We start from the raw sequence: 15,870 nt of genomic DNA on the forward strand, positions 1-15,870 counted from the left end.
TGAGTGTGCTTAATCTGAACTGAGGCTGCTATGAACTTGTAACCACAGGAAAAACTCCTTGGTGTGATTTGAAGTACTGACTTCTAACAGAGCCCCTGTTGGAGCTGGGGAGGTGATTTCTGGTAAGCTCATTAGCATGTGTGTTGGTTCTTTTATTGTTATATGTTTTCTCTCTAATGCTTTCACTTTAAGAATAAATGTGCTTGCTTAGAAAGGGCTGTATGGTCATTTATAACTGTGGGCAATTACACTGTTCATAGACACTGAAGAGAAAGCAAAGCGCAGACACTGGTCTGCTTAGGACTTGACTACCCTTGTGAGTTACAGTGCATTAAAGGAGCCTCGCGCACATCAGCTTACTCCCCGTCCACACTGGCAAGGCACGTAGAGTGCTCTGACTCCACGGCTGGAGTGCTGCTGGTACTCCACCTCAGCAAGAGGAATAACTTTTGCTGCACCCCCGCTGGAGCACCGGAGTGCCAGTGTGAACAGGGTGTTGCATTACTGTGCTCTGATCGGCCTCTGGAAATGTACTATAATCCCCTTAAGTCAAGTGGCCACTCTTGTCATTGTTTTGGATATGCCATTTGAAAGCTCCATTTGACAGCTGGCTGCTTATCTGCTCTGAGACAAAGCAACTATTAGTGTGGAATGCTGTGTGTGAGAGAGAGAGAGGCGGAGCGGGAGGAGGTCTGCTGCTGTCTGAACTTACATGACAGCATGCTGACATGCTCTCAGCCCCCCACAAACCCACTCTCTCTCCCCTCACATACATACAACACACTCCCTGTCACACCCCACCCCACCCCCATTTGAAAAGCACGTTGCAGCCACTTGCATGCTGGGAGAGTGACCACAATGCACTGCTCTCTGTGGCTGTTGCAAGAGCTGTTAATGTGGCCACGCCAGTGCATTGGCAGCTGCCAGTGTGGACAGACTACAACGCTTTCCCTACTGCGCTCTACAAAGGCTGGTTTCACTCAAAGTGCTCTACATCTGCAAGTGTAGCCATGCGCTTAGTCAGGAGTGAGGAGAGAGACACAGGTCTCCACCCAAGAGAAGTGATGGCAGGGGAGCTGGAAGCCTAGAATTGGTGCCTTTTGTGGACTGTGAGGGGGAAATACAGGTACAGTTGCCCTGAACTGTGACAGTGGGAATGTGCTGAAAGGATTCCCTAGTGTAGTCAAGGCTCCCAGATGCATCTGCATTAAGACTTTTCACGCCACTGATCTGCAACCAATGAATCTCTGCCAATGGTAATGATGATGGGTGAAAAATGTCTGTCCCTGTCTACATTAGTACTACCACTGTTGCTAACACCAGTGGAGCTGGACTAATACTAGACCAATGATGCAAAAAGTGCTAGTGTACAGAGAAGGCCTTCACTACAAGCACAGGTGGTAGTAACTTTGCTTAGCTACCCCAGAGGTTGTGATGATGGGAAGGAGGGGACGATGCTATATGTTATCTACATGAGAGAAATGTATTGTTCTAAGAATTCATCTGATGTCCTAGTATGCTTGTAAAACACTTTGGGCCTGATCTTCTGTTACATTTGTTGACTAATCTATGCTGGCTAGCATATAAATATATAACATATTAATAATATATATATATTATCAGCACTATACATATATTACTATGGATTAAGCATCAATAACATAAAGCACAAATATTGTAACAGTGATATAGCCTAAACTGGCCTATACCGTAATCCTCTTCACTTATGCTAAGTAACCTATAACGCCTTGGATTTGCTGAAGTAAGCGTTTGACATAAGTAGATAGGAAACTTGTCAAAATCAAGATACATTCATACTATGTCTTAGTACAAGCTAGGGAAGTACCAGTAACTGGAATGCTAGTATCGAAAACAAAGATAAGGAAGGAACAAAACAAGAAGTTACGGAACTGGGACAAAACTCATGGGTCGGATTTTAGTGATCTGTAAAGGGATGTAGCTTGTAACATCATCATATAAATGATCCCAGCTGAAATATGTAACTTTGGGAGCATACCTTATGTGTACGGTGAATGTAACTTCTTTGCACAGGATTGCTCTTTGGAGACTGGTATCGTATAGAACCTTTTTCCTGTGCCATGCTAATAAACCTGACTGACACTGCTTACTTGGTCTCTTGGGTATATTTCATAATGAACCAAAGTATGGTGAAGCAATTGACTATACAATTTATTAACACTTTGTGCCTTCATTTACAGTGGTGCAAAATGCTACTATTCTGACTTGGTATGGTTTTACATGGACTTAGCACTGATGTGAATGACTTCATAATGAAGTTCACATACACACAAGTGCACCAACCAGTTTCTAAGCATTCTATAAAGCCTTGTCTACACACAAGTTATACCACTTTCACTGCACTGGTGTAGTTAGGCAGTACAACCCTAGTGCTAGCATTGATACAGTTATTTCCATATGAAAAGGGAATATGCCATATGGGTATACGGCACCTTTATATCGGTATAACTAAGTTCACATAAGGGGTTCTACCAGTATAACTATTTGAGTAAAAAAAAATAAAAAATCATACCCATAACCAAAATAGTCACACTGGTACAAAACAGGACTTTGAATCTGTTGGAACAGACTACACTCTGCAGTTCTAAGAACTGCTTCAGTCAAACTTATTTCCATCTAAACTGGTTTAGTGCCAGTGTGGGTGGGAGCTAGCTGAAACAGTGCAACTATTTTTCCTGCTACTGCCCTGGTAGCCTTCGGAAGCCTTTGGAATTCTGGGAGCTAAGCCCGGAATTGTGGGATAGGTACCCAGAAGGCACTGCAAATTAAATGGTTTGGAGCAGTACTAGTTTGGACAAAACTCCATCAACTCAAACCAATTCAGCGTGGCTAGAGTGGACTCAGTTAACTGTACTTATATTGGTTTAATACAACTGCTTCCATTATAACTGGTGTAATTCTCTAACGTAGAGAAGTCTCCAACTTCCAAAGTTTTTTTACCAACAAGTGAGTCAGACAGTGGAGGATGCCAAAGCTTTGTCTGCTCTAGAATTCCCATTGGTGCTGTTCCTCCTAGAGCAACTGAACTGGAGCAGCACCAATGGGAGTTTTCCCCCTCTAAAATTTTGTAATGTAGACAACGTCAAAGACAAATACAGAGAAAACAGGACGATGTGGGAAATCCAGAGAGATATCCATGATTTGAGGGACAGAGAAGACAGGATTATTGTTGTTGATGTTCAAGCACAAGCCAGGGCTACCACTGTTGTTATGAACTCATGACTGTAGCTACTGATTTACATTGTATATGGATCATATACAATTTTCCCTGAGTAAATAAGCACCTTGACAAGACCACAGGTACAATCCTTATGTATTCCAGTAGGAAGTTTGCTTAAATAATGATGAGTTGAAAGGACTGCATGATTGGACAATGTATCACTAAAAGAGTTGGTTACCTTTTCCTGTAATACACATTGTTTGTTCAACTGGTATTGAGTATGTAAGCTGATGGCCAATGTATTGTTTGCTTTGATTTCCTAGTAGGTAGCTTGTGCAGAATGGGTAACCCTCACAACTACCCCTGGCTGTGCTGTTTAAAGACGGATTGCTTTTTGTCTAACTTTTTCATTTGTCATATGATTGACATAACTCAAGTTTAATATTCTGCAAAGTCATCTGTTTACCAAGCACAAGATATTCTACTCAGTGTCCTTGCTGCTGGGCCACATTTATACTGACTATAGCAGGGCAGATACTACATTGCTATTAATAAATAATTATGCTGTTTGCCTTAATAGAGCCTCTCATCCCAAAGGACTCCAAACCTTTTTACAGACAATGGATCAAGTTCTACCACAGTTACAACTATGCAATTGCTTAACAGGGTTAAATGGGTATCAAAGAAGGTGCAAATTAATTATAGATTAGATTCATGAATCACTTCACTACCACTGAAGTTACCTCTACTTCTGGGGTAGACATGCTGCCAATATTTTGGTACCAGAATGAGGTCCTGACCTGGCTGGCCTCTAGGTGCTACTGCAATATAAATGTTTAATAATGTTTAGACTATATTCCTGAAAAATATACTGTAAATATTTAGAGCACAGCAGACTGTTTAATCTGCATAATGTGAAATGAGAGAGGAGGCAAAGACCTTATCAGAGGAGCTGGGGGCAACCCCCAGTGATGTATTTAAAAAATATCTAACACTAGATACATTCCAAAGGCAAAACATTTTCTCCTTAAAAATATTTACATGAACCCTGCAAGTAAGTCATCTCTGGCAAAAATGGTTTAGTAGCATCTTCACAGTGGGGGAATTCTAGCAGAGACAGAGAAATGACCCCAGCTCTCCTTTAAATTTACAGGTGACATTTTAACAAGGATTTCCCAGGAGCCACCTCAGGTACATCAGTGGCTGTCATGCAGCAGCTGTTTAGCAGTATACAGCAATACTACACAACAGTTTCAGGCAAGGACTGAGGAATATCATATTTAATACATTGTCAGAATTCATGTATAGAATAATGCTGGAGAAACTCCTATGTCCCCCCGGCTTTACTGCCATAATCCAGGACAGCACTGTTTGTTTTCAGTCCTTGTTACAGACTAAGTTAAACTCTGAGGTATCACTAAATCATATCAGTGACTACCTTACAATACAAATGTTTCTTGCAGCCAAAGGTGAAGCATGAAGAAGGAAACAAACAAAGGGAAAAATAAAGAAGAGATAAGACCCATTTACTTTCTTTGTCACAGTGGCTGACCATTTCCATCAGGCTACACTGGCACCCTGAGCAGAGGTGGAAGTTTGAGCCCATTTCACCAGCTCAGGGAACATTTATGGACCTTCTTATTTCAGAAATAGTACACTCCACCTTCCAAAAATTGAGATTCCAATGACTCAAAGGAAGTCATCACTCTCTAAGCCATTTTACCGTATTTGAATCCACAAGGATTTTCATTTTTGCAGAACTAATGCCTGAGTTTAAAATCAAACCGCTCTCGAAGAGTGAGGGCAGGAAGTGCTAATAGATAAAAAGATATTTCTCTAAATAATGTTTTTAATATTTACATCTTATATTGCATGCCAGTGTCACCCACACACTTCCTGGGTGTGGTGTTCTGTCTCCTCTAGTGGCACCGAGACCACGTAGCACTTAATGGGTCTGCTACAGCCTTAACTCATGCAGTAGAGGCTCATGCATGTAGCTTCAGAGGTCCCAGACTTGACCCCAACCACCAGAGTTTGTTGGTGTTACATCAGTACCTTATATCATGCTCAGATCTCCTATGTAGGCATTCTTTCTTACCTATTTCACTGCAATTGCCATACAAAAATAATACTTACAAATAGTGAATGGCAGAAGGGCAAATTGACCACAGACAGATGGGAGTGGGAGAGGTACTATCAATCAGTAATAAAAAAACATCATTTCCTTTTTGAAAATGTAGCCTGAATTTATTTTGCCAAACCAGCATCATCAATAATTTCACCATAGGTCTGAAAATAATGTTTGCTAGTTAACTGCTGCTACATACACATATCATAAGACGAACAAAACATGATGTTCACTCAAAACTATTGTTTTTCTTTTTGATTTCATAGATTCTGATCCTGCAACAGACCTCGTCCCTGTGCCTGTGTGGAATCCCATTTTGTTCTATGGGGTTGAACGTAGAGACATGGTCCACCCAAGCACAGCCGGTAAGAGAAAGGTCTTAGTAAAGGAGTAGTACATTAAGGACGACTGGGGGAGGGCAGGGGGATATTCAGAATTTGCAGGACTTTCCCAGTCAAATTCTAGCAATTTTATATTAGATCAAATTTGAGGTCTAAAATCTTGACATTGTCTTTTTAACTCCATGGTAATTTAAATTCTCTGGGACATTTAGATTATAAAACCATTAATACATACTTTGGCAGGCAAAGCATAAATAATATGCAATCTAGAAAAAAGTGAAAGGTTTGCGATAAAGAATGATCAAGTTCTTTTACCCAAATACAAGAACCATTTCTGGTCAGAGATATTAAAATACTGTGGCAAAGCTTGCACTGCAGATGCTTGCACTATACTTGGCCTGTGAATAGAGAACTAATGTTTGTTAGAGCTGGTTCTCAACCCTTCCTTTAAAGACTGAAAATGCCCATTGACACTAATATCACTAATGATAACTTAGTCTTGCTATGCTTTCTAGTAGCAATGTAATACTATGATGCAATACATAGTCATGGCAATCAGCCCACAGAACTGCAGAAAGAAACTAAATAGCCACTATTTGATTTGTTTACCTCAACATACCTTTGTCAGTTACAAAGATGACTCAACACATTTACTTTCTCTCATTCACATTTAGAGGGCCAAAGTCTGATTTCAGTGACACTGGTGTAAATCTGAGAGTAACTCCACTAAAGTCAACCTTGATAGAAAAACAAATACTTTACATAGGAGTCCATGAAGTTAGGGTGATCAGCTGTACCGATTTTATAGGGAAAATCCCGATATTATCTGGTTACCCCTACACAAAGTCAATGGGGTAAATTCAGTTTACACTAGTGTAAATGAAAGCAAAACTTAGGCCACGTTTTTTATGTGTGTTAAAGTATAATTAAATCCGAAGATTATTTTTATAAGTGTTTGCCTGTTTTTCAGTCCTTTCTTTGTATATGATGTTGATTAAGGCTCCTGTGTAAAAATATTTCCTTTAGCGTCAGTTTCCTGCTTGCTTCGCTGCTTTGCATCTGTTGATCTTTGTGGCCTGCTCAGGTTATTTTTTAGGATTATTGTATAGCATCCTTCCAACTGTGCATGGTACTAAGCTGTCATTTAACACAAAGAGTAAATGGTGAACGGTTTCTCTGGTCCCACTCTATGCACATATGAAAACTCCTGATTATTTTCTCCCTTTTATCATGAAACAGATGTTTTTCCCCATTTTGAACCTAACCTTTGAGACACTATTAGGGCCTGATCTTGACAGGTTCTGAGCATCCAGGTCTTGTGGATATTCATCACCTCTCAGGATGAGGCCCCCATGGATGAAATCCTGGTTTATTGAAGTCAGTGGCAAAACTCCTACTGCAGTCAACTGGGTCAGAATTTTACCCCATAATTAGGGCCCTACCAAACTAATTGCCATGAAAAACTTGTCACCGGCCATGAAATCTGATCTTCCCCCCTGAAATTTGGTCTTTTGGGTGCTTTTACCCTATGCTATACAGATTTCACGGAGGAGACCAGCACTTCTCAAACTGGAGGTCCTGACCCAAAAGGGAGTTGCAGGAGGTCACAAGGTGGGCGGGTCACAGTATTGCCAGCCTTACTTCTGTGCTGCCTTCTGAGCTGGGGGGCCGGAGAGCAGTGGTTGTTGGCTGGGTGCTCAGCTCTGAAGTCAGTATCGCTGCCAGCAGCAATGCAGAAAGGTAGCAGTACCGCAACCTCCCTGCCCTTCCCCACAATAACCTCGTGACCTGTCCACAACTCCTTTTTCGGTCAGGATCCCTACTGTAAAATTTCAGATTTAAAAAGCTGAAGTCATGGAATTTACAATTTTTTAAATTCTATGGCCATGAAATTGACCCAAATTGACCACGAATTTGGTAGAGCCCTACCCATAATGTTGCCTAGTAACTAGTTGCAACATCAAGCATTTAAAAGTGAACTCTTTCAACGCTGAAAAAAGAGAGATGGGAAACACTGCTTCCTAAAAACTTCCAGTATGTTGCCTTAACCAGGCATCTGATACAAACTGATGACATTTCAAAACCTATGCATCCAAATCTCAAAGACAGTAACATCTTTAATAATCCCACATTTTAGCACTAAATCGTCTGTTTCAGTAATCCTAAAATACCAAAAATAGTGCTTCAATAACTCCACCTCCCCAGCAGGGCTTCCTACAGGACACTAACACAATCCAGCCCGCTCTCTCTTTCTCTCTCTCTCACACACACACACACACACACACCTCTCCTTGAATTGACTGATTTATTTGCGCACAGGGAAAAGCTCCGAGGGAAGACCTCCTCAAGCGCAATGGGTGGCCATAGATGCTCCTCCCATCCCCAGCCATGGGGATCCCGCACATGCTCCCCGACCCCCGGAGATGCTTCCCGAGCAGCATGGGAGTGTGCGCAGGGAGGAAAGGGCGTCTGGGTGGGACTCACTCACCCAGGGTTTTGACCGCGATCTGCCTGGTGAGCGGCGGCGGCAGGTTGATGCAGACCAGGTCCACGTCCTGGTGCAGCAAGACCTCGTCTATCCGGCTGGTGTAGAAGGGGACGCTCATCTCCTTGGCCAGCTCCTCCGCCTCCTCCTGGGTCCGGCCCCAAATCGCTTTGACCGAGAAGCCCTCGTCCTTCAGCAGCGGGATGATGACCCGGGCGGTGAGGCTGGTGCCGAACACCCCCACCCCGGGCAGCATGGCTGCTGCTCTCTGCCCCTGGCCGGCTCGGCGCCCCCTTTTCCTCCCGTGTGCGCCCTCCGCCCCTGCCTGGGGAAGGGCGCCGAGCTGCTAAGCGCCGCGGCAGCGAGCGGCACTGCAAGGAGCGCTCAGACCCAGCCCAGCGCCGCCGCCGCCCCGGGAAGGGGGACACGCCGCCCCCGAGCCCGGCAGCAGTGGCCGGCACGTTGCCTGGCAGCTGGTCCCTGCTGCGCCCCGCGGCTCCCAGAGCGGCTCAGCAGCAAAGCAGCGGCCCCAGGTGCTCCCCCCTGTTTGCCCTCCATACCCGGATCATCACACAGCCCAGGGCGCCTCTCTTCCCCACCACGCGCACACACACAGCCCCGAACCCGGCTGCTCTTTCCTGGCCAGCTACCTCTCCCGCCAGCGCCAAGGGAAATTGCTGGACAGCCAAGTTGTATAGTGAGGAGGAGGCGGCGGCGGCGGCGGAGGGAGCAGCCTGAACCTTAAGCTGCATCTGCCATGTTCACCACAGAGCACTCCTGCTCACCGCGAGAAAAGGAGGAGTTTTGCTGTCACCTACAGCTTTCCTGCAACGCCCTCTTTAGAGCTCACGTGTCATTGGCCACTGCTCTGGTTTCTTTCCCAGTGCAATCGAAAAATAGCGCCAATTGGCTGGCATGCCCTTACCATGGGGCAGCAGAGTGCTGGAAGCGCTGGATGGGGCAGCAGGATATAGAAGCAGGCAGAAGGATGGGCTTCTATTGTACCTCGTATCAGAGGAGTAGCCGTTTTAGTCTGGATCTGTAAAAGGAGCAAAGAGTCCTGTGGCACCTTATAGACTAACAGACGTTTTGGAGCATGAGTTTTTGGGGGTGAATGTCCACTTCATGGGATGCATGTAGTGGAAATTTCCAGGGGCAGATATATATATATATATATATGCAAGCAAGAAGCAAGCTAGAGATAAGGAGGTTAGTTCAATCAGGGAGGATGAGGCCCTCTTCTAGCATTTGAGGTGCGAAAACCAAGGGAGGAGAAAGTAAAGTTGTACCTAGATCCTGAAACGCTGGTCTTCCTTAGTTCCTCTCCCCTCCCTCACTCTTTCACCACCCCCTATCCAGCTCCTGCAACCCTCTCCCCTGGGGCTCAGGGCTTGTTAGGAGCTTACTCAGCCTTCCCTCCACTTTAACTCTTATTTTTGTTCTTATTGTTTGGCTTGAGATAGGAGACCAACTATACAGAGCTGCCAGGTCTGGAGGGAGACTCTCTTCTTTTGCATCTGTTAGAAGGCAGGGGATTTTAAGCCTCTCCCTTTAATAAAGAAGGATTTGGCAGGACATCTTTCAATGACATCTAAAATCTTACTCATGCCTTTTGAAACGTGTATTTCAAGTTTTCTCTGGCGTACCGTCATAAAAAGAAGATTGTTTTGCTAATGCTAACTGCTCCCACTTTAAAGCTTGTAAAGGTGGCCCAGATACCAGGGTACTGGGAGCCCTGTAAATGCAGGGAATGATATAAATAAATTAGTAGTAAAATACACTGTTTGTAAGACAAATAAAATACACTAATTAAATTTCTTCACTACCTTTCATTTTGTATTTCCCCCTAGCTGGCTTTTTCATCTCCTTCTTTCTCCTTCATCTCCCACCATGCTGCAGCTCTCTCTTGACAAGAGGTTCTGGCCATAGCAGCTGGCAGTGGATTCCCTGGCAACATGTTTCTTAAATGTTCCTCATTTTGAGGGACATCACTTGTTCTAGTCCCAAAGTTACCTGCATCCCACACAAATATTGATGTTCCCTCACATCTATCATTCAAAATTATTTACATTAAAAATAAAGAATCATGAAAACTGAGGTTACGGAATGTTATATGCACAAAAGGAAGGAATTATTCAGCATTTTAAGGTTTCTGAATTAATAATTTTTGACCCCTCATTCTGAGTGTTTATCACACATTGTGTTCCACGTCAGACCTTGGCTGGCTGAGAAATATATAACTCAGGAATGGTGTTGCCAAAGGGCCAGAGGTAGTCTGGGAGGGCCAGCCAGGAACCACTCCAGATGCACAAATTGGCTTGACCTCTGTTGATTCACCAAGATCTAAACAGATCTCTGGAGATCCACTGCTTTTGCAAGACAATCCCCCTTCTACTTCCATGGGGAAAATGGATGAGCAAAAAATTTCTCACCCAGTTCTGTGCTGCTCACTTACACTGGTGTAAATACAGAGTAACTCCATTGAGGTCAATGTCGTTTCAGTGGCGTCATACCTGAGATAAAAATCAGGTTCAGGAAGTTCCTTGAGCCCATGTAGGGGGATTTCAGTCAACGTAACCTTGGTTTTCTATTTATTCTCCATTCTGCTAACCCCTATGCAATGAAACCCATCTAAATAAACCATTTTATTATTCTTATTTCTTCACTAATTTCCTTTTGCTTTTACGTATTGCATTGCAATGCAACTAAAAACATTTTTTTCTTCATTAGATTCCTGGAGTTGTGCCAGGGACATTTTTGCAACCATAACTCACCACTATATGAAAATTAAATTCAGAGTAAGAAGCAAGCATTCCCTTTATCAACCGCTGCATAGAGATTCTGTTTTTTCTGCCCTCATCTGGGGACAAAGTCTTCTTTACTGCAAAAAAGAACAGAGGATCACTACAAGTTAAACAGTCTTGCATGCTATGCACTCTGCGCCTTTGAACTAAGCACCATCAAACTAAACTGAGATTGATACACTTGTGCTTAAAACAATTGAAACATGATCCAGGTCCATTTGTTAAATAACCACAACAGCACTACCTTACCTTAGAATGTCAAGGCTGTATTGGGTCCTCAGTCAGATGCTTGAAACTATTTATAGATTATGTTCCTGAGATGAATAATTTGGAAATTTTTCTTTGTCTTACTGTCCTTGTCCGTGTATAAAAATAAACCCAAGAATGTAGCTAAATCACAGGAATAGACTGGGCATGGGAATGAACTATGATTTATTAATTATATATTTTATATTACTTCGGCCCCCAACATAGGGTGACCAGACAGCAAGTGTGAAAAATCTGGACAAGGGGTGGGGGGTAATAAGTGCCTATATAAGAAAAAGCCCCCAAAATTGGGATTTGTCCCTATAAAATTGGGACATCTGGTCACCCTACCCCAACATGGACTAGGAACTTTACAAAGATGCAGATACGGTCTCTGTTCTGAAGATTTTACAATCTAAACAGATAACGTAGAGCAGAGGTGAAGGATAAGATGAAAGTGACTAAGTGGTGAAGTCAGTACAACATCCTGCTCATTCCATGATTTTTACAGAGAAGTTTCTTGTTTGCTAGTTGTTTTATTTCATTACTTCCTATTTTGTTAACATGTCTTTATCAACAAGCTCACCCTTACTGTATGTCTTCCTGCAGTTAGCCTAGTCCAGATGAGCAGCCATATCACATAGCCTTATCTGAGTTACGGTGTCCTCATTGGTACGGCTGTGCTGTCTCCCCCATGTGTGTTGCTAGGCTTCTTGGGAATGTATCCATGGTTCTTTGTGCGGCAGTAAGTCAACCCACTCTATGATTCTTTCCCAGTGAATCGTAGGAGAACGTGTCAGTCCTTCTGGGCACAGGGAGGGAATTGTAGGAAGGTGTTGGAGGACTATCCAAGTGATATAGCCTGTGACCTCACTGCAAAGTGGGCAGGTTACTAGCCTAAGTGAAAGGGGAACTTTCCATAAGGGAATGTACAATCAGAAATCCTTCCTACATTCTAATACCTATATTCAAAGAGGTCTCTTTGTATTAGATTTATTCAGCATTCTGTATCTCTAAAGCATGCAGTCCTTGCAGATAGGAACTGTTGTGGGCACCTGAATAATCATCTGCTGCAAGAGAAGTGCAGGAACCTGGCACTCTTTTGAACTCAGTCACCTCTTGGTAGGTAATAGCTTTCAGTTGACCTTTAAGATGTAAGGTTGCTACATGTATTCTGTTAGGCTTCTATCCAAAGTCCACTGAAGTCAAATGAAAGATTTGGGTCAGGCCCTTAACGGTCTGAAGCAATTTCTTTTGTATCATTCCACACTTAAAAATTCTGTTCATTTTAAGTCTACTTTCACAACAATTGTACTACCATTATATTCTATAACTATGGTTCTACAACTTTTTAATACACCTGTTGGAACAACAGTGAGCAAAGCTGAATAATACATAATTTCTGTGATATCAGGAAACAGAGCTTGCTGTCTACCAGAATAGTTTTCAAATCCCAGAATTTAAAACATGAATTAACTGATTTCCTTTTACATAAATCTGGGTCCTCGAGCATCAAATGATTGTGAAATTTCTTTAAACTAGTTGGTTCCTTCTGGATTTTACAATTTGTGATCATCATGACTGGGCTTCTGTAGCTCTGAGAGCTGCAGTTGTTTTACTCAAAGATAACAGTGATTCAGAGATAAGGAAACTTGGTGATTCAGACCTGTCTGGTTCTCCCACTCAAACCTTATTGAGTCACACATATGTGCTGCACTAGAAACGATACATGAGCTGAGCTGCTCAAGTTTATACATATAGATATGAGATTCCAACACATTTTTAGGTTTCTCAGACTATTGAGAATTTGTTCTTTGCACGAGCGTTACACTTTATTTCAAGGTCTCTTTAACTGCATTTCCACTGAGACAACTCACAAAGTTCTCATACTTTTATTTAAAGGGAAGAGCTGTGTTAATATTTATTGTATTAAATGGCCCAGTGTGCAAAAGGGAGCTCTGCAGCAAAGTAGGCTGTATAAGCTAGTAGATGACTCAGATAAGGCTTGACCCTGCCCCATTTAAGTCCATGGGAATTTTCCCCAGAAAACAGAGCCCACTGGCCCTTGTTCCCTGAGCCTGTTCAATGTGCATTTGATGCATACCAATTCCATTAGTCTGAAGTCATTCTTTAGAAGATACACATCTTAAGTCGTAGTGCTATAGGGAAGTAGTGGTGACTCTGAAATCTCCAGTCATTGACATAATCCTTGTACAGGCATTTGTATGCTGTGCAGCTGGGAGCCCTTCACTAAAGGACTGCGGGTCCACAGCAAGGGGTTGAATAATAACACCATTTAGCACATAGGATGATGTTTTATGCATAGATCTCACAATATTTTACAATGGTGGGTAAGTATTATTACCCCCATTTTACAGATGGAGAAACTGAAGGAGAGGGAAAGTAAGTGCAAAATTTTCAAAGGTGTCCCTTCATTTTGGGACTCTCAGTTCTTAAGTGTTTGTCTCCAGCTAGCCACCAAAAATGAAATACTCAGAATTAGTGGCACTTGCAAATGTCACCCTAGATGACTTGCATGACAGCATGTGGGACCCAATTCAGCAAGGTATTTAAGCATCTGCCTACTTTTAAGCATGTGAGTAGCCCCATTTAGTTGTTCCAAATGCTCCATGCTGAATCAGGGCCCTAGTAAATCAGTAGCATAGAAGCCCTGAATTCTGAAATCTAATTTTGGGCCTAAACACTAGACTATGTCATGACTCATACTATAAGTTTGTAAAGTGGTGTAAAAATGAAATATGCTATATAGCTAATAAGTATTGCATTATCTGCACTGTGGATAAGAAGTTAACATAATACCAGCCATACTGGGTCAGACCAGAGGTCTATCTAGCCCAGTATCCTGTCTTCCAAGAGTAGCCAATGCCAGGTGCCCTAGAGGGAATGAACAAAAATCAAGTGATCCATCTCCTGTCACCCATTCCCAGCTTCTGGCAAACAGAGGCTAGGGATACCATCCCTGTCCATTCTGGCTAATAGCCATTGATGGACCTATCCTCTATGAACTTCTCTAGTTTTTTTTGAACCCTGTTATAGTCAAGTTACTTTAGGAAGAAGATAGCATGGCATTGTGAGTTTTTTAGACACTTTGAAATATGTAAAATAAAATTAACTTGGTTTTAAGAGTTATGAGGTATCCCATATAAAATATGTTTAAAAGAGTCAAATTAGGTGGTAATCCATTTGTATATAGGAGCATAGCAATTGCTAGACTGGATCAGACCAGAGGTCCATCTAATCAAGTATCCTGTTTCAAAAAGTGGCCAGAACCAGATGCTTCTGCGAGAAAGTTTGGAGTAGCAGAAAATTATAGCAACTCCAAAAAATAATGCAGACATGCAACATATGTTAAATACTGCAGCCAGGAGAGATCCAAAATTAACTCCAAAGAAATAAATCTTGTTCCATAAAAGAGCGGACAGTGTTGTCAGCCTGCTAAGCCAGGCTTCCAAAATACTGAGAACCAGTTACATTTCACAACAGGAAGCGCTACCTCAGTGATTCAAAAAGCCTAGGCACAAATTTCATTTTTCCCTTTTGTAAATACATGAGGAGTGAGCTAAATGGACACTCAACCCCAGGAGCAGCAGAACTGATAACATTCTTTTGTTTCATCTATTTACTTCTTTAAAGAGGACTGGCCATGTTCCAGTGCAGGGTTTTGTTCTGCTGGGTTGTTGTTGCTGTTTTAGTTATTTATATTGCTTTGTTCAGGAACTTGCTGCCCTCCCTCGGCCCACCAGAGCCCAGATTTATTAACCTTCCAGGCAGACTGAAAAGCCCGTTTCCCCCCTCCTCTCTAAGGCTGTTGAAGAGGGTATAGGCTGAAGTGGATGTATTTATGGGGAGTCCTCTGTATATGTTGTGATTTTTAATATATGGGATCGGCACCCAGAGCATTGGATGGGCAGCTAGAGATTTGAAGAAATAAAAATAAAGAATTGTTCTTGCTTATGCGTCATGCAAAAAAGAGGAAAACGGGAAAACAATTCTGGTTAGACTGGCCAGGTTAGGCAGCTATATACCAATAATCAGCATGTTAACATATTCATATTCCAGAGCAATTTTTGTAATGTGCTTTCAAAGAATTAATCTCTGCACAGCTGTGATCCCTTCAGGTTTTCCAACAGTGCTATAGCATGTAATACTATGCCAGGCCATTTAACTCTGCAACTGTATTATCTAACTCTGTCAAGCTTTTGGGGATAATAGTTTGCATGAAAGATAGTACTCAAAATAAAGTTACAAGGACAGATCCAGATCCTGCATGAGTACAATTCCAAGAAAGTCGTCATGTCTGAAATGACTTATACTGTTTGGCCTAAGTTGTTTATTTGTTAAATTCACTATTCTAAATAATTTATTTGTTAAATTCATTCCTGGAATAAACCCACTGAAGCAAATGTATTTTCATCAAGGATAAATTTAGTCCATTATATCAGTCCTATGACTGCTCATGGAGATTTGCCTTTATCTCAAGTGATAGAACTACTGCTTTTGGGATTGAGAGTGCTTTGTTAGAGTCCAGCCAGAACTGATTCTTTATAACTCAAAAATTAAGTCATGCAAGTAATGGCCTCTTTTTCAGGAAGGGAGTGTTTGCTAGTAGAGCAGGAGACTGGGTTCTAGTCCTAATTCTGCCTATG

The 15,870-nt window shown here is 42.3% G+C and overlaps 1 protein-coding gene across 5 annotated transcripts in view; it reads right to left on the reverse strand.

The window, feature by feature from the left end:
• The window catches only part of GFOD1 (Gfo/Idh/MocA-like oxidoreductase domain containing 1), a 114,648-nt gene extending 105,541 nt beyond the window's left edge, over positions 1 to 9,107 (reverse strand). The window contains exons 1-2 of one of the 5 annotated variants that reach the window (XM_075062850.1): positions 8,804 to 9,107; positions 8,157 to 8,343 (exon numbers count right to left, since the gene is read on the reverse strand). In XM_075062850.1, coding sequence (XP_074918951.1) covers positions 8,157 to 8,343; positions 8,804 to 8,905 — 289 coding nt within the window. In that variant the 5' untranslated portion in view covers positions 8,906 to 9,107. Of the gene's footprint in view, positions 1 to 8,156 lie in introns of all 5 variants that reach the window. The other 4 variants (XM_075062851.1, XM_075062854.1, XM_075062853.1 and 1 more) reach the window with 4 other exon arrangements.
• Between the last annotated feature and the right edge of the window lie 6,763 nt (positions 9,108 to 15,870).

Source organism: Chelonoidis abingdonii, chromosome 2 (assembly GCF_003597395.2).
Source record: "Chelonoidis abingdonii isolate Lonesome George chromosome 2, CheloAbing_2.0, whole genome shotgun sequence".
NCBI classification, from domain to species: domain Eukaryota; kingdom Metazoa; phylum Chordata; order Testudines; family Testudinidae; genus Chelonoidis; species Chelonoidis abingdonii.